Here is a 27,174-nt window from a genome sequence, read left to right on the forward strand (position 1 = left end):
AGTGAAAAAAGATTTTTGAAAATGATATACTCTGAATTATTAATAATAAAAATAAATGTATAATAGATCTCGTTACTTGATCCAGTAAGATTTGTTATGAATGCACAATAAATCTCATTGTTTGGTCTAACGAGATTTGTTGAAATCTCGCTGGATACAGCGAGATTTAAATGGTAGACTAATTAATTGATTGATGCGTGACAAGTAAATCTCGCTGCTTGATCCAACGTTAGGATTAACGCATGATAAATCTCGCTGCTTGGTCCAGTAAGATTTGTTTAAATCTCGTTAGATCAAGTAGCGAGATTACGTTAGAATCATTCTGAGAATTATTATTATTATTATTATAAATAGGTATTATTTAATATATTTAAAAAAAGATAAATTAGGAAAAAATTCTAATTATTTATTTTTTTATTTATTTTAAAATATTTTTTTAATCTTTTTTAGTAATAATACATGTTCTTCTTCACCCTAAGAAGTAAAAAATGACAGGCATGCAGAACCACGTCACGAGAAAGAAATTGCCACGTGGGTGCATAGAAGCCAGCCACGTGGATAATCGTTCTTCCTGAACATTTCCGCTTAAAACTCCATAGTCCTTCACCACCCCAAGCTCGTCTGTCGGACCGAGCCCGCAGGCCACTGCTCGACGCACTCTTCTAGGGTGTCTCAGATTATACGCTTGCAGAGCTCGGTTTTCTTTCTAGGGTTTATTTGAGCTTATCCTTGCACATTGCTTAAAGTTACTGAAGAACCCCAACACACTGCTTGTTTCTTTGTGGTTTTGGAGGTCAGAAGATGGGTCAGGCATTTCGTCGAGCATCTGGAAGGATCCGGAGTTCGAGTCTTGACACGACGCCGTCTTCGTCAGCGAAGAAGGCCATCGTTGACCGCCATCCTGCGGGTCCCACCGACAAGGTTGAGATTTCGAAGGCTGGGGAAAACGGCGGTCTTGGCTCCGGTGAGTGATTTTGATTGAGCTTTGTACGATATTTCAAAGGTCGTTTTTGAGTTATGGGAAAATGTCGTAAAAGAATAGTGGGTAGAATTTTGATTTTTGAACTTGTCATTGTTTACAGAAAGGTTTGGTTTTTCAAAATTCTATTGTTTCTCTTCTGCGGAGTTTTCTGAGTAATCCCGTAGGGAATTAATTGGAGGCTGAAGCTTCGTGATGGAATTGTCTTAAATTATGTTCAAACTGGTACTCTTGGTGGACTGAATTGGTCATTTATGGTTATTAGCTATAGCTTAAATTTAAGGGCAGTGTCAGAGATTACTGAAATGAACGTTGTTAGGTGCATGAGAGGAAAATTGCAAATATTTCGTTTCAATGTATGATTGTGGAACAGCCGCTTACTCTGAAAGCTAAATTTCGTGGAGAAGAGTAATTTTATTTTTTAGATTTAACTAAAAAAAAAAAAAAGGAGAGAAGATATTTAATTTAGAAGAAAGTACAAAGGAGGATAAGACATCTTCTTATAAGAAAAAGAAAAGAAAGAAGGAACCACAATAAATATAACACTGCTTTCTTATCTCACTGAGAACCCAAAAAAGACACTCCTTTAAAACATTTATCTACAAAGTACCAAAGTGAAGTCCAATAGTGAATCTTTTCCCATAAGAAAGAACAAGTGACCTTCTTCCCTATAAAAGTATGTGCATTCCATCCGAACCAAATTCCCCACAAAATTAAATTGCCAAAAAATAACATTTTTATGGAGCAAATATGTCTCCATCCTTCCCAAATCCTGTCAAAGAAATGGTCAACAAATCCTCCACCTCCAAGCAAACCCACTCATCACCAAATATACCAAACAACTTTCTTCATATCCTCCAAGAGAGACAGCAATGAGAAAAATGATGAGATGCAGATTATGAATTATCAAAAGATAAGTACATAAAAAATCATGAGATAGTGCCTTGAAAAATCTCCTACTCTGCCTTAGATTGTTGGTGTAAACTCTATTAAAAACAATGAACCAAGTAAAAGCCTCTATCTTAGATGGGAATTTAGCTTTCTTAATACTATAACGAAGAGGAAAGAACACATTAATTTTAGTCAAATGCTCAAAGAAAGATTTACAAGAATAAACCTTGAAGAATCTAAATCCCTATAATGGAGTGTCCGTCTCGTTTGAAAGATGACATTCATCCAACAAAACCAACAAAGAAGAGAGTTCCTCAACCTCCTTATAATTCAGAGACCCACGAAAATGGAAACCTCAAGAAGTGTAAACCCCATTGGAAACAAGAGAAGAAGCAATGACTTCATTATACACCAAGGACATAAAATAGACGAGCAAAAGAGATGCAACGTGCAGAATTACTGAGTATCTCCCCATAAATGAATTCGAGACTCATTTCCCACAACATATTTGATGTTTAGGAGCAGAAAGAGAGTAGGTCTAAGCAATACACCTCCAAGGATTCATAGAAGAACATCTCAATCCCAAATTTCCATCTCATCAATTATCCTACATGCCAAATTTACTTTAAACTTATGCCGAAAGGGAGTCCTGTAATGAAATGCCATAGCCATTTCCCCAATAGAGCAATATTTTTGCAAACCGCATTACCAAGACCTAGCCCTCCACCTAATCAAATGACATGTTTCCTCCCCTACCCCTGGCCAACAAAAACCTCTTATAACTTTTTTCAATTTTACTAGCAACTCCTACAAGAGTTCTAAAAATAGTCAAAATATATAGAGAGGGGGGGGGGGTGGGGTTGGGGATACTAGAAAGGAGTCCAACTACCTAGACACCTTCTCCACCATAGGATCCCCAAACCTAGCATTCATAGAATTATTGTTGTTTATGGTGTGGCTCTTATACTTTGGATTTCATAAACAAAGAAGGAAGAAAAACGTAGGGGGGGCAACACAGCAAGGACTCGTCGACGAGTGCCCTGTCCTCGTCGTGGAGTAGATCCTCACAGCAGAAAAATCTTAGAGTTCTGGAGATACCGAGAGCAGAAAATGGGGTCGTGGATGAATGCCCTATTCTCATCGACGAGTGTCCTTCTCTGGATCGTCGACGAATCTCATGTACTCGTCGACGAGTGCGCCTGGATTATGAGCAGTTTTTTTGAATTTTGAATTTGAGCGTTGGGGTGGTTGGGTAATTGGAGGGAAACCTCCGAGGGACTTTTATACATGTCATTCTGGGCATGTATTGACAAGTAGAGTGATCATTTGAGAAGTGTATTGTGTACTTTGAGATTTTCTTAGTGAAATTCTTGTGTCATTGCTTTATGTGGATGTAGGCTTTGCCGAACCACATAAATTTTGTTTTTGTTCTTGTTGTTTATCATTGTTTGGTTGAGTTTCATTTACTCTTTGTATTTATTCTGCTGTGTTTCCTAGTTATCCTACCCATATTACAACAAATTGGTATCAGAGTGAAGTTGTTATGGCATTGGGATCGTCTTCTGCAAGATTTGACATCGTCAAATTTGATGGAACCGGGAACTTTGGTTTATGGTAGAGAAGAGTGAAAGACATTCTTGTACAACAAAGAATGGGAAAGACATTACTTGGTGTTCAACCGGATGGAATGGATGAGGCAACATGGGCAGAATTGCAAGCAAAGGCCGCTTCCACAATACGCTTGTGTTTGGGCGACGAAGTACTCTATCAGGTGATGGAGGAGGATTCTCCAACGGCTATATGGTGAAAGTTAGAGAGCCGGTGCATGTCCAAATCTCTCAATAATAAACTTTTTCTTAAGCAACGTTTGTATTGGCTTAAGATGGTTGAAGGATCAAACGTAGATCAACATGTTAATGCCTTCAATCAAATTATTAGTGATTTGATGAGAGTTGATGTTAAGTTTGATGAGGATGACAAAGCTTTGATGTTGTTAAACTCTTTGCCCTCAACTCATACTTATGAAAATCTTGTGACCATTCTTACGTGGGGAAAAGAAACTCTTGATCTTGAAGTGGTAACAAGTGTTTTGCTAAATTTTTATCAAAGATTAAAAATATGTGATGAAAGAGAAGGACTTGTGGTAAAGGGTAATAATGAGCGAGGCAAAGGAAAATCCAAACATGGATCAAGTCAAAAATCCCGAAATCAATCCAAGAAGAAGAAAGAAATCCGGTGTTACAAGTGCAGTAAAAAGGGGCATGTGAAAGCGGAGTGTCCGGATTGGAAGAAAGAAAATTTTGAGAAACATGAGGGTATTTCAAAATCTATGAATGTTCTTCAAGAAGGAGGTTCAGCGTGTAGTGATGGTGATGTTCTATCTGTTTCAGTGGGGTCGGATAATCTAACAGACTCTTGGATACTTGACTTGGCATGTTCTTATCACATGACTCTGAACAATGAGTGGTTCAGCACTTACAGGTTAGTGAATTCTAGATCAGTTCTTATGGGTAATGATGCTTCTTGCGAGATCATTGGCATAGGAAATGTAAAGATAAAAATGTTTGATGGTACTGTAATAACGTTGTGTAATGTAAGACATATACCAGAGTTGAGAAAAAGTTTGATTTTATTCGGTACTTTGGATAGTAATGGCTTTAATTACAAGTCCAAAGGTGGAGTTTTGATGGTATGGAAAGGTAATTTAACTGTAATGAAAGGGCAGAAACTAAATGGGAATATCTACATATTACAGGGAACTACCATTGTAGGTAGAGCTGCAGCCATAGATGTTGAATTAGATGAGACCGTCTTGTGGCATATGCGCCTTGGGCATATGGGGGAACACAACATGAAGGAACTACACAAGAGGAAACTTTTGAAGGGCTTGAAATCATGTCAGCTGAAATTTTGTAGGATTTGTGTTCTTGAAAAACAGAACAGGACAAAGTTCAAATCAGCTATACACAAGACAAAGGGTATTCTTGATTATGGGCATTCAGATGTCTGGGGCCCAGTTAGAGTTGCATCAAAGGGTGGACATGTGTATTATGTGAGTTTTATTGATGATTACTCACGGAAGGTCTAGGTTTACTTCATGTGTCACAAATCAGATACGTTTGCCAGGTTTAATATTTGGAAGGCTGAAGTGGAGAACCAGACGGGGAGGAGAATCTAATGCTTGAGATCGGATAATGGGACCGAGTACACTAATTCTCGGTTTATGGAGTTTTGTGCGGAGCAGGGCATCAAGAAATATTTTACAATTCGCCGGACACCTCAGCAAAATGGTATGGCAGAACAAATGAATTGGGCTCTTTCTAAAAGGGCTCGGTGTCTCAGGCTTAATGCAGGGCTACCAAAGAACTTCTAGGCCGAGACAATGAGTATGGCTTATTTTTTGATAAACTGATCACCAAGGGCATCACTAGAGGGTAGAGTGGTAGAAGAGGTTTGGACTAGAAATGCAGTAGACTACTTCGGATTGAAGGTATTCGAGTGTCCAGCCTATGTTCACGTACCTAGTGAGAAGAGGTCTAAGTTTGATCCAAAGTCTCGTTGTTACATTTTTTTGGGATATCCAGAGGGTGTAAAGTGGTACAAGCTATGGGACCCAGTGGTAAATAAGGTGGTGATCAGTAGGGATGTAGTTTTTGATGAGAAGGCTATGGTGAAGCGTACTCAAGAGTGTGATGAATAGAAATAGGAACTAGAAAGCTGGGGCAGTGATGAACATGTTGTGCAGGTGGAGTTGGAAGCTCAGGGCAACAGCAATGATTATGGTCCAATGGTTGCAGGGAGCTCTAGTTCGGGAAACCAGCAAGTCGACAATATTCCTATACGGAGATTCAGACAAACTATCAGGCTTCCACCAAGATATGGATTTGAAGAGTTAGTATCTTATGCTTTCCTTACTTGTTTCAACGATCCAACTACATTTCAAGAGGCAGTGCATGGCCTGGAGAAAGATCGGTGGATGGGTGCGATGATTGAGGAGATGAAATCACTACATAAAAACCAAACTTAATATTTGGTGGAGCTTCCAGATGGGAAGAGACCAATAGGTCGCAAATGGGTATATAAGAAGGAGACAATTTCAGAAAAGGAATGAAAGAAATTCAAGGCACGGTTGGTGGCAAAAGGACACTCACAGAAGAAGGAGATAAATTATGATGAGATTTTTTCTCCAGTGATCCAACATACTTCTATAGGAATTGTATTGGGGTTGGTAGCCCATTATGATTTTCATTTGGAACAAATGGATGTAAAGACAGCGTTTCTTCACGGTGACTTGGAGTAACAAATTTACATGGTACAACCGAAGGGATTCATTGAATCGGGAAAAGAAAATTTAGTTTGCAGGTTGAAGAAATCTCTTTATGGGCTGAAACAGTCTCCAAGGCAATGGTATACACGGTTTGATTCTTACATGATCAAGATTGGCTACAAAAGGTGTGAGTATGACTGCTGCGTATATGTGAAAAAGCTTGAGGATGGTTCTCTTATTTTCTTGTTATTGTATGTCGATGACATGTTGATAACTGCAAAAGATTTAACTGAGGTGAATCAGTTAAAGGACCTGTTGTATAAGGAATTTGACATGAAGGATGTTGGCTCAGCCAAGAAAATACTTGGGATGGAGATTCGTCGGGACAGAACTGCAAGGAGGTTATGGCTATCTCAGGGCGGTTATGTACAAAAGGTGTTGTAGAGGTTTAGCATGACTAATACAAAACCGATGTGTACTCCTTTAGCAAATCATTTTAAGTTGTCTACAGTAGGTTGCCCAAGTACGGATGAGGAAATCCGAGACATGTCAAAGGTCCCCTATGCTAGTGCTGTGGGGAGTTTAATGTATATCATGGTGTGTATGAGGTCAGATTTGGCTCATGTTGTGAGTGTGGTAAGTAAGTTTCTCTCTAATCCAGGAAGGCAACATTGGGAAGTCGTAAAATGGATACTCAGATACTTACGGGGTACATCAGGATATGGCATCATGTTCGGCAAGCAATAAGGTTGTCCTTCAGTTATGGGATTTGTAGATGCTAATTATGCTGGAGATATGGATGACAGAAGGTCTACAACGGGATATGCATTTACCCTTGTAGGAGGACCGGTATGTTGGAGATCTATGGTACAATCTCTAGTAGCATTATCCACGACTGAAGCGGAATATATGGCAGTTGAAAATGCAAAGGAAGCCTTATGGCTTACCGGTTTAGTCAGAGAGCGGGGTTACAGTAAGATGGAGTGGTGTTGCATTGTGATAGTCAGAGTGCTATTTACTTAGCAAAGAATCAAATATACCATGCTAGAACCAAGCACATTGATGTGTGGTGCTGCATTGTGATAGTCAGAGTGCTATTTACTTAGCGAAGAATCAGATATACCATGCTAGAACCAAGCACATTGATGTGAGGCTCCACAGGATTCGGGAATTGATTGCTTCGGGTGAGCTTGTGTTGGAAAAGGTTCACACATCTGAAAATGCAGCAGATATTCTGACGAAATCAATTACTTCTGAGAAATTCAAGCATTGCTTGGACTTACTCCATGTCTCCAATTGATAGAAGGGAGACAAACCCAACTGAGCGGTTCAAGTTCAAGGTGAAGCAGTTAGATATGTTTTTTTTCAGGATTCTCCTAAGGGGCGTATAATCACTAAGGTGGAGATTGTTGTTTATGGTGTGGCTCATATACTTTGGATTTCATAAACAAAGAAGGAAGAAAAACATTAGGGGGGCAGCACAGCAGGGACTCGTCAACAAGTGTCTTGTCCTCGTCAACGAGTAGATATCGAGAGTAAAAAAATCTTAGAATTCTAGAGATATCAAGAACAGAAAATGGGCTGGTTGACGAATGCCCTATTCTCGTCGACGAGTGTCCTTCTCTGGATCGTCGACGAATCCCATGTACTCGTTGACGAGTGCGCCTGGACTACAGGCAGTTTTTTTGAATTTTGTATTTGAGCATTGGTGTGGTTGGGTAATTGAAGGGAAACCTTCAAAAGACTATTATATATGTCATTCTGCGCATGTATTGACAAGTAGAGTGATCATTTGAGAAGTGTATTGTGTACTTTGAGATTTCCTTAGTGAAATTCTTGTGCCATTGCTTCCGTGGATGTAGGTTTTGCCGAATCACGTAAATCTTGTTGTTGTTCTTGTGGTTTATCATTTTCTAGTTGAGTTTCATTTACTCTTTGTATTTATTCCGCTGTGTTTCCTAGTTATCCTATCCATATTACAACAATTATCCCTTGAAAGAACCCCTAAATAAGTCTAAAGGACACACTAAAATACCACACCTAGGTAAGGAAGCTAACTCCAAGGACTGGTTAGAACTGAGATTATAGTTGCAATCCCACACTTCCACAAGCTTATTTTGAAACCAAAAATCTTCTCAAAAAGTTGAAGGATAGAACATTCAAGAGTGACTCTTTGATCACCTTAAAAAAGGAATAATGTCATTTGCAGCTCAAGATGAAACACCGCTACGCCCTCACTACCCTCTCGAATCCCCTTAGAAGACCTCCCTGCTTATCAATCTTCTCAAGACATCTACAGAGAGAAAAAAGTTAACAAGCAATAAAAGGAGATAACAGACCCCCTTGTCTAGCTCGGTAGCTCCTCTAGAGGCCCTAAACCCCTCCTTAGGTTCACCATTGGTAACTTTAATAAGAAAGCATTTGACAAGCACTCTCTTATCCAAGCATTCCACCTCTCCCAAAAACCCTTTCTAGCAAAGATCTTATCCAAGATTCGAACAAACCCAATCATAAGCCTTTTCAAACTCCAATTTAAGAATGAACCCCCTCTCTTTTTGACATAGAACATCCTCCACTACCTCATTTGCTACAAGAATGGCATCTACAATTTGTCTTCCTGTAACAAAAGCACTTTGGGCTTGGGAATGGTATACCCCAGCACTAAACTCAACCTATCTACTAGAACTTTTGCAATAAAATTAGCCAAACTTAATAATCAATCCTTCTTAGGCACCAAAGTGATGAAAGTAGAATTGATGCTTCTATCCAAAACCCTATTAAAGTAAAATTCATTAAAAATCTTCTTCAAATCATCCCTAATCACATCTCAACAATCTTGCAAGAAAGTCATATTAAAAGCCATCCAGATCCTAGACTTTATCCCTACCCATACCAAACACAACAGCCCTAATTCATTCTCCTCAAATTTCCAACTAACTCACTTGTTTGCTAGAAATAGGACTCCACTCCAACTCCTCAATCATTGACCTACTCTCATCCTCCTCAGTAAATGAACGGAAAAAAAATCCACCAATCCCATTAGCTATTAAATGAGAGTCTGAAGTAACTACGCCTCCCCTCTCAAATTTCTTCCTATCTTGCCACTAGCCAGCCTTTGTAAGAATTATATGTTGCAATCACCCTCCCTAACCCATAAACTGTCTTTTGCCTCCAACTCCACACTTCCCTAAAATCCACCTCCTCTAATTCATTTTTCAGTGACATTCGCTTGCCATCTCAAACTCCATAAGACTTTCTTCTTTCAACATTCCACTTCTTCAAATCACTTTTAAATGTTTTGAGCTTTCTCATTTTTTAGTGACATTCGCTTGCCACCTCAAACTCCATAAGACTTTCCTCTTCCTCTTTTCAATCCAAATAATCAGTATCCCATAAAATGTTGGCCTTATTCGCCCCAATATCTCCGCAAACTTTACCATTCCACTTCTTAAAATCACTTTTTAAATGTATTAGCTTTCTCACAAGTCATGAACTACTCTCCCGCCCTCTCCTATACACATCGTTCCAAGTATTTTAGCCAAAGGATAGGAAGAGTTACGATCAAGCCACATGTTTACAAATCGAAAAGGAGTAGCCCATTTAACCTTGCTAGACTTTGGAAAAATTGGAAATGACCAGACATTACTATACACAAAGCTACTTGAGAAAGATTGGGAAATTCTTCCTCTAACTCACTACAAAGCAAGAGCTTATCTAGACAGCTAGCAACTCCTCTCTCCCCACCCACTGACCAAGAGAAACAGCAGAATCCAAAGAAATGTTGCTCGACCTTCACTCCCTAGTAGGGGGTGTACATGGTTCTAACCAGTTTGGTTTTAGACAAAACCAATGACAGATATGGAGACAAAAATGAGTCTGGGGAGAGGATCTTAAACTTTGCTATGTCATATGATTTTAGTATAATGAATACTTGCTTTAAGAAGAGAGAAGAACACTTAATAACCTTTAAAAGTGGACAAAATAGAAGTCAAATAGATTTTTTTTTAACTAGGAGGGTAGATCGTGTATCATGCAAGGATTGTAAAGTTATTCCAGGTGAAAGTCTAACCACACAACATAGAGTCTTAGTGTTAGATATATGCATTAAAAAAAGGAAGAAAAAGGATAAAATAAACCAGTGTAGGAGAACTAGATGGTGGAACCTAAAAGGAGAAAATATAATAAAATTTAAAGATAAAATGATCAAAGATGGGGATTGGACCTTAGAGGATGGGATAGATTCAAATACTCTTTGGAATAGATTAGCTAGCTCTATTAAAAAGATAGCAAAAGAAATTTTAGGCGAATCAAGGGGAAGATTCTCAAATAGCAAAGAAAGTTGGTGGTGGGATGAAGATGTACAAAAAATCATGAAGACAAAAAGAATTTGGTATAAAACGTGGCAAAAATGTAGAAACAGCGATAACTTTGAAAAATATAAGGAGGCAAGAAAAGATGCAAAAAGGGCCGTTAGTGAAGCTAAATATAGATCATTTAATAGTTTGTATGATAGATTAGGTACAAAAGAAGGGGAAAGAGATATATTTAAACTTGCTAAAGCTAGAGAAAGGAAGAACAAGGACTTAGGAAATGTAAAATGTATAAAAAGTGAAGATGATATTGTCTTGGTTAAGGACGAAGATATTAAAGAAAGATGGCAAAGTTACTTTAGTAAGTTGTTTAACGAAAACCAAATAGAAGGCTTAAATTTAGAATTGTCAAATGAGGAAAAGACTAAAAATATAAGATTTATTTGAAAAATTAGAGTTAACGAAGTTAAGTTTGCACTAAAAAAGATGAAAAATGGGAAAGTTATGGGATCAGATAACATCCCAATTGAAGTTTGGAAATGCTGGGGTGAAATGGAATTATATGGTTAACTAATCTATTTAATACAATTGTAAAAACTAAGAAAATGCCAGATGAATGGAGGAAAAGCACTTTAATACCTATATACAAAAATAAAGGAGATATTCAAAATTGTAATAACTATCGTGGAATTAAACTTATGAGTCATACGAAGAAACTATGGGAAAGAGTAGTTGAACAAAGATTAAGGTTAGAAACGAAGATCTCAGAAAATCAATTTGGTTTTATGCCTGGGAGATCTACCATAGAAGCCATTTATCTTTTAAGAAAATTAATGAAAAAGTTTAGGGAAAAGAAGAGGGACTTGCATATGATATTTATTGACCTTGAGAAAGCATATGATAGAATACCTAGGGAAGTTCTATGGTGGGTTTTAGAAAAAAAGGGTGTATGTTGTAGGTATACCGATGTCATTAAGGATATGTACGATGGAGTAATGACTAGTGTAAAGACTATAGATGGAGAAACTAGAGAATTTCCAATTACCATAGGTGTACATCAAGGATCTGCTTTGAGTCCTTATCTTTTTGCTTTAGTGATGGACCAATTGATCCATGGTGTATGTTGTTTGCAGATGATATTGTATTAATTGACGAAACTAGGGATGGAGTAGAGGCTGAGTTAGAATTATGGAGAGAAGCTTTGGAATCTAGAGGCTTTAAGATAAGTAGAAATAAAACAGAATATATGAAATGTAATTTTAGTAATGATAGGAGGAATATTAGAGACAAAGTTAAACTTGATTATGAAGAAATAAATAGCACTTGTAGATTTCGATACCTTGAATCTATTATGCAAGTTGAAGGAGAAATTGAAGATGATGTAATGCATAGAGTTAAAGCAAGTTGGGTAAAATGGAGAAGTTCTTCAAGTGTTCTATGTGATCGTAGAATACCCTTAAAATTGAAAGGGAAGTTTTATAGGACAGCTATAAGACCAGCTATGCTATATGGATCAGAATGTTAGGCGACGAAAAAACATAATATCCAAAAAGTAAAAGTTGCCGAGATGAGGATGCTTAGATGGATGAGTGGTATAACATTGAAAGATAAATTAAGGAATGAACATATTCGTGGTAAGTTAGGTGTAGCTCCTATAGAAGATAAGATAAGGGAAGGACGACTCAGATGGTATGGACACTTGCAATATAGGCCTTATAGTGCACCTGTGAGGAAGAGTGACTTAGTTACTGTGGGGGGCAGTAGAAGGGGTAGGGGTAGACCTAAAACAACTTGAGAGGAGATAGTGAGTAAGGATTTAATATCTTTGAATTTATCAAAAGAAATGGTCCATGATCGCATAAATTGGCGGAAAAGGATTCATATAGCCAACCCCACTTAGTGGGAATAAGGCTTGGTTTTGTTGTTGTTTTGTTGTATATTGAGCTGCAAATCAATGGTTCAACTAATAAATGAATGGTATTTCATTAGTTCGGTTAAGTTTTAATTATTTTCTTTAATAAATTGTTCATTTAAACCATCATTGTTCACAGAACAATCGATAAAAGGGCTAATAAAATCAGGCCCAAGTTCAGGATAGAAGCTTGGCTTAAGCTCATGATGGGAATTGGCATGTACGGAGGTGGCTTGGTGGATTTTTATAACGGAGAGAGAACTCCCCATCTTTTATGCAACCAATGTGGGACAAATCCTCAACTCACAATAGGCGTTGCAGCTGTAGCAATCTAAAGTGCTTAGAAGTGGATGTTCACCATACAAAGAGGGTGTTCACTTCTTTTGAGCCTTGGCACATGTTTATTTATCTATATGAACAATTTCTGTTTTTTAAAATTAAAATATTAAAATTATTTAACAAATAAACGTAGACATAATATTTAAATGTAAATAATTGGAATATAATTCAGTTATTTGATTTGGTATATTCGCACAACCGAAACCAAAGTCCAATTTTGAAAGACATGAGAAACTAAAACTGAAACCTAAAACCACAACAGAAAAACCAACTAAAACATGAAATGCTTTGGTTTTTTAGTCCAGTTTTAAGTTTTTTGGTAATTTTTGTACACCCCCACTCCCTAGTAAACCTGTCAAAACTCCACATGCTCGAGTATCCTCCCTCTCCCTTTTGTCCCCAGGAAATCTCACTACTTTTAAAACGTCTCCCTACAATCCTCCTAGGAGAAAAGAGGGGGGGGGGGGGGGGGGGGGATTGAACATCACATATAACTCATCCCAAAGTTAAGATGTAAGAGCGGGCCTAATAAGATCGTAGACTAAAGTAAATCACCACTAAGCCCTACCTCTTAGGCTCTTACCCCCAACAACACTAACAAGGGAAAAAACACCTACAAAATTGGAATACCCTCAGATGCTTCCTGACGGAATTCCCACCCATTCCATGGTCTAGACCTGCTCTCTAATATACTTCTTATCCCCCCCCCCCCCCAACACACACAAAAATCAACCCTCTAAAATTTAGTTTCTAGGAGGAAAACAATATTACGATAACCAAAACTTCCTTAATCATCCCCCTCTACCTAAAATCCCCTAAATCGATAACCAAAACTTCCTTAATCATCCCCCTCTACCTAAAATACCCTAAACCCCTTATATTTCAACTAATAATCTTCATAACACAATAACCTTACCTCCCCCCCCCCCCCCTCCCCCCCCTTAACTAAACCTCTCCCCCTGCCCATAATTTGCAGAGGTTGCCCTCAAAGCCTAGCATACAAGTAGTACCATGATATCATTGACAGTATCATATCCAACTCTTAACCCAATTCTTTTGGAACCCTTTTTTCTCTCTCTCTCTCATACGTCGTAGGAAACCCAACCATGATCAATTCTTTTCCTAAAAGACTCACTAATTTAATACTTATTCCATCTAAGAGGTCCTGTCGATCATGGTTGTCTCTCTTAACCCCCCCCCCCCCCCCCGAGCGAAAGGGACTGATGGCTACGACGACACCTCCTGCAGTAATTTCTTACCTTACCTTTGGCATTCAAAAATATCAAGATACAAGAATTTTTTTGGAGCAGGAAGAATACTTTTTTGAGGCTGAGAATCCTTTAGATCCTCTATTGAAAGCTCTTGATCACAACTACCTGTCTCAATATGTGTGAGTGGAACAGTTGAATGATTGTTGGGAATCGGAACAACATTCACAAAGACGAACATAGCCAAAGAACCTACCTGTGGATTAAACTAGCTACTTCCTCTCACGTGTGACTCCTAATTGGATTAGCCGAGCAGGAGTATTTTCTACATAATTTTTTGTGTTATATTTATTCCTACCAATGTTTTAAAAGGCTCAATCAAGGCTCTCCTTGAGGCTCACCTCAAGAGGAGGCATACCTAAAATGCCCTGAGACAGTCTAAAACCAATACGTTGTGCACTAAGACTTGTGCATTTGTACAAAAGGTGTGCCTTTATACCTTTTTATTTGAGGCTTAGAAATTTTCAGGTGTGTAAATCTCAAGCATGGTTTTAAATCGTGGTAGTGGGTGACGTAACGCAATGGTAACGGGTGTAACGAGAAGTGGGAGTAGCAGATGTTACATAATGGGAAGCAGGTGTAACGGCCGTGAATTTTTTTGAAGCACGCACAACCTTGTGCATATTAGCTTACTTGCATGTTTTAAGCTTTGAGCCATTCTTAGAAAGAGTTTTAGTATATTTTGGATCCTTTAGTTCGAGTAGCTAAGTTATTTGGTAAGGGCAACGAGTTTACATTTGTTTTAAACCACCATTGATAGAAAAATTACGTGTGCGCGCGTATTTATACTTCTCATTGTTCTTATCTGTGATAAATTCTTATGTGTGCTAAATTAATTAATAAAACAAAATACATTATATGCTCTATTAATCTATTAGACACATAAAACATATGAATAATATAAATATAAAATAGCTAGAAAAGAAATAAGGTTGAAGTTGAAAAATATTGAACACAAATATCACATTACTGATATTATCAAAATAAAATATTTTCCTAACAAGTTAGTATTTTCAAATTGTTAATTAATGCATCTATTATGAGTATTTAAAGAAATAGTAAATTTTGTATCATTGTCATCCTCTTTATAATCTTTTCCCCCTCTTGCCACTTGATATATTGAGAATGATATATGAAAGAGAGGGAAAAAGTGAGAAGAAAAAAAGTAAAAAATAAAAGAATTTTTTGGTGTAATAGTCCTGTAGTGGTTGCGTAACGGCCATAGCGGCCTTTATGTAACAGTCACGGTCCGTAACGGCCGCTACGGCCGTGATTTTTCTTCCCACCAGTTTCGCAGCATGTAACGGTATCAGTAACCCAAAAAACCATTATGTAACGTTGTGACGTAATGGTCACAGCCTTTATTTAAAACCACGATCTCAAGTTGACTTTGCTTAGAAAATTATAACCACGTGTTTATAGTAAGGAATGTCTCAATACTAGTTGATCTCTAAAACTCTTGAACCTCAACATTTCCAAGATATTTGAGAGATGTATATTAGATCATGAAAAGAATTTGAACTTTGCAATGTTATGACTATCTCTTTGCATGATTTACCCAATGAATTCAAGTTACTATTCCTAGAATGGCCAATAAATTATATTTGTTTTTTTTAAATCTAATGTAACATTTGTTTATTTATTAAAATATATGTAATTTTTCTTTCCATATTTTTTCTAAAAATTAAAATTCCCCAAAGGCTTAATCCTCAATCCTTAAGGTTTATGCCTTGCCTCATAAGGATTAAAACACCTTGCCTTAACCCCCCCCCCCTCCTTTTTTCAAAACATTGATTCTTACAACTATAATAGCAACTGCATGTACAAGTAAAAGGCAAATTTTTTATGTACCTGTTCATAATTTTGAGAGCTTGGATAACCAGACTAATTGTTGAAATTCTTTGATGGGGAGAAATTTTTTATTGCATCACTGGTAGAGGAAACGCAGCTGCACCAGCTATGATATAATCTTTATCATGTTTGCTTTTAAGATCTCTGCAAAATGAGGGACATGCAACAATGTATGATTTTTATTTATATGCCCTGTGCATTTACTGGCAATGAGAATCCTTACTTTCATACATGTTGATGGATACATTTTTCTTTGTTGAAGATGATATCTCAAGAGATAATTCTGACCGCACTCTTGAAGAACGGGATCCAAAGTATGATGCCATGCTCAGTCAAATGGTGGGTAGAATTAGGTCAAAGCCTGGAGGGAAACTTGAGATGGATGAGGTGAGTTAATGAAAATTTCTGATTTTCTTTATTTTTGATCTTTTCTTGATAGTACTACACAGGCAGAAAAATTTTGTATTTTCTTTATTTAATCTTCTCTTGATAGTGCTGCACTTATGCTTTAAATCCACATTGATATTCTCATTGCTTGATGGAGACGTCATGGAGTGCAACATTGGGGTCAAATTTTCCTGTGTTGTTGTTGAGGAAATTTATTAGCATATAATATATCAAATTTTTTATTTGGAAGTAATTATGCAAGCATATGCAATGCAAACTGGGTTGTGGAATCGCTTTAACCTAATACAGTCAATCTGAGCGGAACATCTGTTAATCACAATTTGTCAACTCATATTCTTGAATATGGGTCACAACATATATTGTTTTTTATTGGTATTAAATTAAGTTGAATGATTATAATTCAAAGTATGTGTGTGCACACGTGTGCATGCATGTGTGTGCGCGTGTGTGATGAGATTATGTCATGAATTGTGTAACATAATTTGTTGCCACTGTTCTGCTTTTATTTTGCTATTGGCTTGTTCTGCCCTATGTAGTGTAGAAAGCACATACGGTTTCATACAGCTGTATATATTCTCCTGGTTGAACTTCAGAGGGTCAGAGACTTATAAAGGTCTTGTTGCAGTGCTTCTGTTTATGGCATAATGGCCTCACAGATTTAAAATATGACTTGCATTTTTCATCAACATATTTATTCTTGCAATATTTGACTCTTCATGCATTTTGAAGGCAGTTTTTTCATTTGGTTGCAAGCAAGTGAATTATCTCTTGCCACCCTCGGTATTGTTGTTACCAGGGGCAAATGTAGAGGAGGGTTACAAACTAAAGAAGCTCATGGCTCCCTCAGAGTTCTGAAATCTTATTATGCTACACCGTTTTCACAACTTAGGGCCTCTTGTATTTTTTGATCAACATTTGCCTCTGGTAACAACAATACCAAGGGTGGCAAGAGAAAATTCACTCGCTTTAGTCGGTCAATGTGATGTTTTTCTTTGTGTTTTCTGCGTGAACATTCAGCTCAAATAAGATCTATTTGCTTTCCATCATTTTTTTCCTCTTCTTTGTTTTTTTTTCCCTTGTCCTTTTGTGTTTTTTTTTTTTTTTTTTTTTTTTGGGCTGCTGGTGTTGGGGGGGAGGTGTCTTATCTTTTTTTCCTCATTTTTTTTCCCATTTGAGAACAATGGAATGATGACAAAATTACCAAAGATTGGCATACCAAAAAAAGAAAAAGGCTATCTCTATTACTTTGAGAAGAGAATCGTTGGTTTGACTGATGGATTACGTGGGAAATACGAGATCTAGGCAAGCCGCTACATGTTCTCCCCTTATGCATCAAAAGGTGCATTTACGGTTGCTATGGAATACAATTTGGGGGTGTTGACGACGTCAACGAAGTGCATTTGGTCCACATTTTGGAGATTGTAAGATGGAAGACACTATTGAGAATATTCTCTCGTGGGGTGTGAATTGGCTACATGAATCCTTTTCCACAGTTCAGTCTGGGGCAATATTTTACAGTAGTTGAAGTGTTGTCAAATTCTTGCTCACTTTTTCGATCTAAGTTATATTAGGTCTATCCTTTCCCAACTTATTTCCGCTCACATCACACAATAACCAACTCATTCATCTTAGAGTTCTAATTTATGCAACTTTCACTCTTATAGATGTGTGTTATTTTGTTAGTTGTCTAGTATTCTGACCAATATAGCAATAATTATTCACATGCTAGATGACTTGAAATGCTCACTAAAGATGACTTGAAATGCTATGCTGGCACTAATTTTATGTGATTCCAGTATCTATTTGGATTGTTTGCCTTGCAGTCATGTCCACTACAATCCAAATCATAGGATGATCATCTGGAACGCAGTAGTTGGGTTTGTGATCAGCCCCCGTTGGTTCACCATTCTTTGCATTATATCAAACTGGTTGGGTTTTTGACTTGCACTAGGGTTTTTTTTTTTTTTTTTTGGTTGGAGGTAGGGTTTGGAGGGAGGGTGGTGTGATCAGCACCTGTTAGTTCACCATTCTTTGCATTAACATCAAACTGGTTGGATTTTTGACTCTTTTAAGGATTCTCCCACAGGCATTTGTGGCGAAGAGGTACAATAGACCCATGCCAAAACTGCGGAATACAAAACCAGAGTCCAGCAGGTATGAGGAGAAATCTGTTCCAGCGGGGACCCTGAATGTTGCACAGATGCGCCAGATCATCCTCCTGCGTCAAGGCAAGGCTGATGATCACGACGGACCCATGGAAATCCACCAGATTGCCAAGAAATTCCAAATTGATGCTGGACAGATTCAGAGAATACTGCAGTACATATCTCTGCCACCAGAGGACACCACCAAACAGAAAAATGATCAATAATGAGACTTTGTTTGCTCAATTGCAGTATGTATGAGATTCTGTAGAGATGAAGAGATGGCTCTTCATTCAACTGCATCTGAGTAAAATGTTGAGTTTATGTGCAGAGCTTTTGTAAACGTGTAGGAAGTTTTGTCCTGACAATTCCCATATACTTGGGGGAAGTGGAACTAATTCAACTGGCTCAAGATCTTTGCCCCAACCAAACAGTCATACTTGAAATTAAGAGTTTTGGAGGATACATGCGTATGGATACTTGAAATTCCCAGCTGAATTGTTTTGAGAGCATGAGGTGTAATGCTATCTTGTGCATTAATTTGACCAAATGCTTGACATGCTTTTTCAATTTCATTAAATAAGAGTATGACATGCTTTTTCAATTTGGGACCATTTTGAATTGGGTGAGTTTGAACAAATATATATATATATATTATTTAATATAAATTTAAATTTAAAATCCCTCCAAATATAAGGTTATTGAAATTTAAAATTTAATTTTTAACACGTTATCATTGATGGAAAAGATACAATTCCCGGATACAGTTGCATGTGATTAAACATGTCCTCTCTCTCCCTAAATTCAAATTATGCCCTGCTACAGCTATAGACTTTAGCCTATAAATAATAACTAAATCAAATGGAATAAAAAATGAGCCTTCCAAAATTCAAATACAAAGAAAAAGGAAAAAAAGAAATGAATGAGATTTAACCCAAAAGTGGGGTGAAAACAAAATGGGGTCAGCCTCAAGTCAAGATGGATTCTAGCCAGTCGGATGTATATTCATATGCCACAAATGTTACAGCACCAGCAGGTGCAGCTTTGACAACTGAAGGAACAATGCCCTTGTAAAAGCCAGCCCAACCCTCACTTCGCAAGATCCTGCTTAGGGCATCAGACATACTTCGATAAGCATGGAACTCAACTCTTGCCCCATACTTCGGATGCCTCTGTAGTCCTTCAATCTGAACAACAGAGAAGAAATATGATCAGCATAAAAGCCCAATTGCCAGAGGAACCATACCAACAAGAATTACAAAACTAAAGCATGGTGCAATGGCCTAGTATGTAAGAACTAGCTGAAACGTGAACTTAAAGAGCCTTCTAACAAAAGTGCTTTTCCACTTGACTACAAGATAAAATTTAGTTTGAGAAAACTTAACTTTATGACAACTTGAATAGGCAGGAGTTGCACAACAAAACTCAATAGACTGCAGTTTCAAAGATCATTCCAAATTGATTTAGGTTTACTTATTTCACTCGCCAACACAATTAGAAGGCAAAAAGTTCTCAATGGATGATGGTGAAGGATGAATGGTTCAACCAAGGGACCACATGATCGCAAGTCCATCCCTAATGTAGATTATAGAAACTGTCCGGAATTAGAGACGCATCTGTAGGAAAAAGCCTAGTTTATTCTAGGCCAGCCAAAAGTCAAGCTTACTTTTGACTCCTTAATAGATTTGCACTACAATACCCAAAGATATCCAGATTCTCATAAAGGTTTTGCAAGGGGAAAAATAGGTGAAGACATTTTCAATATCTTCCCATTCTTCTCCCCCAATAATTGGCTCATATGCATGGCATTGCATGACAAAAGCATCCTTGATGCCTTAGATGTTCTTACCAAAGAGAACAAATAATTCAAAATGGTAGGAGATCTACCTGGAACCTCTTCTTGACCACATCAAGTGGATGGCACACTGTTTTGGCGCACGTGCCAGCCGCTAAACCACACAAAAAAAGCTGAAAGCTCGAAAGGCCATCATCTGTACCATTTACACTGGTGCTAGAAGATCTGTGCCGATTCCAGGCCTGCAGACAATACAATAAACTATATCAGGTCCAGAAAGAAAAAGAGAAAGAAAAGCATGCATTATCAACTTGTTTCAGTATTCCTATTTCAATTTACAGGAGGGAAAAATACATCTAAAATAAAACCTATCTTAATGCAAAATTTACATTAGAAAAAAAAAAAAAAAAGTTGTGCCAAAAGATTCCAATTCAAAGTCAGAACTCAATATCCATCCAATTCAACCATCTCGTCCAAATCTGGATCTGGCAGATCTGGTGACTTGCCAATGCTTCAGACCATCGAAAACACTAAGCTTAGCCAAGCAAAAAGGAATTATATCATGCTTCTCTAGCTATATATGCATACTTGAATTCAACAGGAGTGCACTAAAAATCAAGCAATTTTGTGGCTAACAAGAGGTGGGCAGTTAAGAGAAGCATGTTTTGAGAATGAGGCTACGTGGGTCAAACATGTGGAGAGGGCTGGGTGAGTAATACAAAAAATATGGAGAAATTATTTTATGAAAAGGCTGGGCAGCCTGCCGGTGCAATGCGCAGGCAATCTTGAAGCCTTGGGCATAATATACAAGCTCAGAAGCTCAGTGTCAAGCCCACCTCCACCTGATGTATGTATATACATACATGTTCTATTCTGAATCCAAAGCCAGGAAACCTGTGGGGGATGGAATCAAATTCAGATCTCTCAGCTCTTCCACCAGAGTGGCTAGAGATACCCTTTGAAAAAACAGAAATAGTTCAAGCCATTAGAGATTGCAATTGGGACTGCGTGCCTGGCCAAGATGGTTTCTCTTTGTCATTCTTTCAGTCAAACCAGAACGTTCCCAAATAGGACATTATCAACACCTTTGAGGAATTATTTAGATCAGGTAGATATGCGAACAGTATTAATGCCACCTTTATAATCTTGATTCCGAAGAAAGTTGGAGCTGAAAATATCACGTATTTTCATCCAATCAGCTTGGTGGGAAGCATCTATAAGATCATTGTCAAAGTCCTTGCTACGAGGATAAAGTGCTATCCCAGATGTCACCGAGCAGCACCAACATGCCTTTGTGGCTGGTAGACAGATCGTGGCTGTTGCCCTTGTTGCTAACAAAGTTGTGGACTCCTATCAAAAGGAAGGAAAAGTGGTGTGATGTGCAAGCTTGATATGGGGAAAGCCTTTGATCACATCAATTGGGACTTTCTTCTGTATCTTCTCAGGAGAAGGAGCTTTCAGGAGAGTTGGTGTAGCTGGATCACTCAATGTATCAATAGTCAAGCTTCTCAGTGCTCATAAATGGCTGTCCATATGCTTTCTTTCGCTCCTCAATAGTCTTGAGACAAGGGAATCCCCTGTCTCCTTTCTTGTTCATCATGCTGATGGAAGTGATGAGGCCGCATGCTGAATGAAATAAGCTACCGGAGGGCTTCTTAAAGATCTCAGAGTGGACAAGAATGGGAGGTCCATGGAAGTGTCACATTTTTGTTTTCGAATGATACTATCATTTTTTTGTGAAGGCCCTCTCCACATACTCAATCTTTGATGCATTTTGGAAGGGCTTGAGGCTGTCTCAGGCTTGAAAGCAGATCTTGGACAAAGTGAGCTTATTTTAACTGGCGATAGCACTAGCCTTCTGAGTTGTAAGATAGGAACTTTTCCCATTAATTATCTAGGGCTTCCCCCCTGGAGCCAAATTAAAAGATAGTGTCGGAGCCCATTATCAAGAAGTACGAAAAAGATTGGCAGATTGGAAAAGGAACTTCTTTTCAAAAGTTGGCAAAATCACTCTTATCAGAAATACCTTGACAAACATTCCTGTCTATTTCATGTCTCTTCTTCCTTCACCGGCTTCAATAGCCAAGAGACTTAAGGAATTCAACGGAGGCTCCTATGAAGGAGCTTGGGGGCGGAATACAATTTTCAACTTGTCAAATAAGGCATGGTTAAACAATCTATTTCTACAGGAGGATTGGCGTTTGAATCCTCCACGCTTTCAACAAAGCATTTCTTGGGAAATGGTTTGTGGAGATTATGAAGGAGAAAGACCACCTTTGGCAGGGGATCACTGCCTCTAAATATGGGCTTGAGCATAAAGAATGGACAACTTAGGCTGGTAGAGGGCCATACTGTGTAGGGGTTTGGAAATTCATTAGGAAAGATTGGGATGATTTTTCCCCTTTTGTCAAATTACAAGTGGGGAATGGGGAGCAACATTCACTTTTGGCTCGATGTGTGGCGTGACTGTGAGGCTCCAAGTGTTTTATGGCCATCTACAACTTCACCTGCGATGAGGAAACCCTCATCAATCATCACCTTCAGATATAAGATCAAGGGATGTTCTGGAGGATTTGCTCTTTTTCTTTTAAAGAAATTAGGCAAATTGAAAAGTCCATCTCACTGATTTTTACAGAAATCTCTAAAACTTCCAACATCAAAACATTCCCAATCAACCAGAATGGACTTTAGATAGAAACAGGGTCTTCATAGTCAGATCCTTTACAGGAAACTCTCCAATGGGATCAAACCGCAGCAACCTCCCATGGATTCACATTTGGAAGATAACTGCCCCTACAAAGGTTGCTTTTCTTGATTGGGAGGCAACACACGGAAAGATTTTAACCCTGGACAACTTGCAGAAAAAGGGTCTGACCATTGCCAACAGGTGTTTTCTTTGCATGGCTAACAGTCGAGCACATACTCCTTCGCTGCTCCTGGACTAGGAATCCTTTGGAATATGGCTCTAACCTTGACCGGAAAACTGTCAGCTATGTGGAAAGGGAGTTCTGGGCTTGGAAAGGGATTCAGGCAACCAAGGAGAATAAAAAGGCATTGTCTCTCATATCACAGTTGATGCAGGATTGCAAGAGTCCCCTAAGGCTCCCACAATTCTACATAGATCAAATGCCGGCTTGGGGTCAAACCCCCACCTCTACTCCCCAAGCACCACAACCTAAATTGATCCATGAGGGGCTTGCCTCTATGGCTAACTTGGAGTCCTATTGAGTCCGAACACCCCAATTAAGTTTAAATTTTTTCTTAAATCTTATAGGCAAAATAAAAATGTATTATCAAGGACTAGTAGGTGTAATCATAAAAAATTTTCTTAGATTATTATTAATTTATTACATATAATTTCATGTGTGCGAGCAAGCACATGCACGTTTATTATATAGGAGAAAAATCTTCGCTGAAGGGCCTTGTGGGTGGACATGGACACATCTATTTTCTCTTTCGGTGGGCCTGAGCACAAGATTTAGGCCTGATAATCAAACTGGGCCTAGGCTATGCAAAAAATTTTAAAGCTTAGGCTTAGACCTCACCTGGCCCATCCAGTGCTCAGATCTAGGCAACACGATAAAAGACCAACATGAGATAAAATTTACTACAATGATCTGGTTGTGTGCAGTGAAAAACTACAGATGCGCTGTTAGGGAAGAGGGTATTTCCCAGCAAAGTAAAAAAATTAAAAAAAAAGTACAGTTGAAACAAAAACGAAACACTATAAAATTAACCCAGATATTTGCACAATATGCTTTGCTTCTAATGAAACAGGAGGGCAGTTTTTTCAGCGATGTGCCATGCGGCATCAGATTAAGCACCTTACCATTTTTTGGGGAATGTGGGTGTGTGCTTATGATGTGAGTGATTTTATACAGATGAAATTTTGGGGCTTTTGTTAAGAGCAAGAAAGGCAATCTTTGTGGTAGTGTGCCTGGTTTGCTATTATTTTGGGCAACATGGAAGGAGAGTAATAAAAGAATTTTTTCAAATTATGCCTTCCTTCTCACTAGAGTGGTTTTTCTTGCTTCTCTTCGGGCTTCAGCTTCAAAGGTGCTTTGAGGTGTCTCTTGAGTGAGATGCAATGTGATTGAAGAGCAGTTTCCTATTAATTTTTTCTTGACATCTTGTTCTCTATCTACTGTACTTAGTTCTTAATGAATTTCTTTCTTTGTCAAAAAAATTTTAAAAATCCTATAAATTTTAATTTAACAAAAGGGCTACCCTAAATATAGTGGAATGAAAATAAAAAGAATCCGTATAGGCCACCACAAGTAGCTCGTTTAGGGGCTTACTTCCCCATTGTTATGGAAACATTACTCAGTTAGGAGATTGCAAGAGGTACGTATTATATAACAACAACAACAAGCTTTAAGCTGGAATGATTTCACTTCTCATTTCAGATTTCAAGTGGGGATGGGGGACAACATTTATTTTGGCATGACTCGTGGCGAGATCAAGAAGCTCCTAGTGTCTTATTTCCAACCATATCTATAACTTGGCATGTGATAAAGATGTCTGCATCAGTCAACACCTTCAAACCTCAGATCAGGGGCTCTTTTGGAACATCCCCTTAGAAATGTGGAAGATTGGGAATTCAACTAGCTCGCAGACTTTTACAACTTTCTTTACAGCTTCCAACACCATAATAGCACTGATCTTCCTATTTGAGCCTTAGATGAGAAGGGGGCCTTCACTTTTAGATCCTTCTACAGGAAGCTCTTCCCTCTGGAGTCAAACAACTTTAATTCCAATTGGACTCAGATTTGGAAGACAGCAGCCCCCACAAAAGTGGACTTCTTTGCACGGGAGGCAACCCATGGTAAGATTCTGACTATGGATAATTTGCAAAGAAGGGATCTGTCAGTAGCCAACAGATGTCCCCTTTGCATGGCTGATGCAGAATCTGTTCAGCACATCCCCCTTCATTGCAATTGGACAAGGAATCTCTGGAATATGGCGCTGACTCTGATCGGATAAGGTGGGTTATCGCTAACTGGAACTCTGGGCCTGGAATGGGAATCAGGCAACAAAGGAGAAGAGGAAGGCTATGTCCCTCATTCCCCTTGCAATTTTCTGGTGCATACGGAAAGAGAGGAATAGGAGAGTGCTTAAAAATTCAATCTCAGCAATCCAAAACAGAAAAAAAAATATTGGTTTACTGCGGTCAATAGCTGGCATAGTGAGACTGTTGTTAATGATTATGACGTAATCTTTGATTTGTGTACACCCTTTAGAGTGCTTGATTTATTGTAACATGGATCATCATCCCCTTGAGGCCTATTCAATAAAGTTTCCTTTACTTATCCAAAAAATAAGCAACAAACCAAAAGTCCCAATAGGAGGGGTTGGCAACATGAATTTTTTCTGCTAATTCACCTGATCGAGAACATTTTCCTCCTCTAACTTAAGAGCTATTAAATCCTTCCCCACTATCTCATTCCAAGTTATTTTAGGTTTACCCTTACACCTTTTAATACCAAAAACAATAAACTAACTCACTCCTCATAGGTGTGCTAATCAGCCTACGTTTCAAATGCCCAAACCAACTAAGCCGCCCTCCCTTATCTTGTCTTCAACCAATGCTTAGCCTAGTTTATTGTGTATATGTTCATTCGTTAATTTATCTTTTAATATATACCACTCATCCACCTTAACATTCGCAATTCGGCAACTTTTAATTTTTGTACAAGTTGTTTCTTAGTTGCCCAACATTTTGATCCATAAAGCATGGGCGGCGTTATAGCCATCTTATAGAACTTTCCTTTTAATTTTAAGAGTATTCTATGATCACACAACATGCCTGACACATGCCTCCATTTAACCCAACCTGCTTTAACTTTATGTATTACATCCTCTTCAATTTCCCCTTTCCACTTGCTTTAAAAGAGGTATGCATTGGGAAACTTATTTCCAAATGAGAGGAACAACATAAATATATAAAGGAGCGAACTAGAGTCTTACCATTGTCCAGCGCTTGAACGTATCATAGGTGCCAAACTGCAGCCCAGCATATGGTATAATCTCCACCAGCGTTGGTGATAACCCAGCATACAACCCTTGGAAGCCACGAGTTCTGACTATATCCACAAATGCAGAGCTCATGGTTGGGTACACCTAAACATGGGAACATCATTTCAAAGTCAATAAAAACTTCATTTAATGAGATGTATCAAGCAAGATACGCTCACTGTAGTATCCCCACCAATTAAATACTAACTCATTTTTTCCACTAGAAGGATTTTGGAAGTATGGAATCATATTGTCCTCTCAAGTCATGTAATATGAAGATGTTCAAAGTAGGTAATCTTTTCCTTATATGGCTAAAGAATCAAAGTTAAACTGAGATACATGCTTCAAAAATAATGAGTATTTCACAAGCAACACACAAAATATAACTACCAAAGAATGCGAGCAAAATTAGCGCTATCATATTGTTATTTTTCCTATAGCACTATCAAATTCTTACTTTTACATAGAAAAAGATGAAATTCATTGAGAAAGAAGCAATTACAAAGAGAATGAGACGTCCTCAAAAAAACAAACAAAAAACAAAAAGAAACCCAAAAATAAGCTAACAAACTCAAAAAATGAAAGCAAGAAACTAAACTGAATTGTTGGTGTTCGAAGCTGCAACAGATTGTTGGTGTTAATATCAAGTGGCAATCCACACAAAAGCCTTTTACCTATGAAGGAATTTCAGCTCTCCACAGACAATTGGCAATAGGAAAAGAATGGGAAGATCGAATTAGATGAGACAAAATAAAAAATACAACAATAATCCGAGCACCATACCAATATCCCTAGCATAAGAATTCTTAAAAAAAATTCAACAAAGCTAAGACAAAGGAAAGTCCCTCAGTCTCTCCCAATCATTCGGATCTTTACGAAATTTAAAGTCTCAATAAAACCCAGTCTTGTGAATAATGAGAAAAGAAGAAATTAAGTCCACAAGGTCATAAAATAAGACAAAAGATTGAAGGAAAAGCAATCGAAAAGCATAAATC

The 27,174-nt window shown here is 38.0% G+C and overlaps 2 protein-coding genes across 3 annotated transcripts in view; one reads left to right on the top strand and one right to left on the bottom strand.

The window, feature by feature from the left end:
* Positions 1 to 605: 605 nt before the first annotated feature.
* On the top strand, positions 606 to 18,973 carry LOC131151094 (uncharacterized). Its single transcript, XM_058102287.1, has 3 exons — positions 606 to 964; positions 16,080 to 16,204; positions 18,312 to 18,973. The coding sequence occupies exons 1-3, from the start codon at positions 802 to 804 to the stop codon at positions 18,594 to 18,596; spliced, it is 573 nt and encodes a 190-aa protein (XP_057958270.1). The 5' UTR covers positions 606 to 801; the 3' UTR covers positions 18,597 to 18,973.
* A 97-nt stretch (positions 18,974 to 19,070) lies between these two features.
* Positions 19,071 to 27,174, bottom strand: part of LOC131151092 (mitochondrial thiamine diphosphate carrier 2-like) — a 28,135-nt gene continuing 20,031 nt past the window's right edge. For both annotated transcript variants that reach the window (XM_058102285.1, XM_058102286.1), the window contains 3 exons: positions 26,132 to 26,284; positions 20,257 to 20,406; positions 19,071 to 19,556 (listed from right to left, as the gene is read on the bottom strand). In XM_058102285.1, coding sequence (XP_057958268.1) covers positions 19,338 to 19,556; positions 20,257 to 20,406; positions 26,132 to 26,284 — 522 coding nt within the window. In that variant the 3' untranslated portion in view covers positions 19,071 to 19,337. The remainder of the gene's footprint in view (positions 19,557 to 20,256; positions 20,407 to 26,131; positions 26,285 to 27,174) is intronic.

This window comes from Malania oleifera, chromosome 3 (genome assembly GCF_029873635.1).
Source record: "Malania oleifera isolate guangnan ecotype guangnan chromosome 3, ASM2987363v1, whole genome shotgun sequence".
In the NCBI taxonomy this organism is placed as follows: Eukaryota; Viridiplantae; Streptophyta; class Magnoliopsida; order Santalales; family Ximeniaceae; genus Malania; species Malania oleifera.

What these genes read in the sequence shown, in the direction of transcription:
- LOC131151094 (XM_058102287.1), top strand. Translation starts at nt 802, where the DNA reads ATGGGTCAGGCATTTCGTCGAGCATCTGGAAGGATCCGGAGTTCGAGT. An exon ending in AAACGGCGGTCTTGGCTCCG is followed by an intron (nt 965 to 16,079) that starts GTGAGTGATTTT and finishes TCTTTGTTGAAG; the next exon opens with ATGATATCTCAAGAGATAAT. An exon ending in GGAAACTTGAGATGGATGAG is followed by an intron (nt 16,205 to 18,311) that starts GTGAGTTAATGA and finishes ATTCTCCCACAG; the next exon opens with GCATTTGTGGCGAAGAGGTA.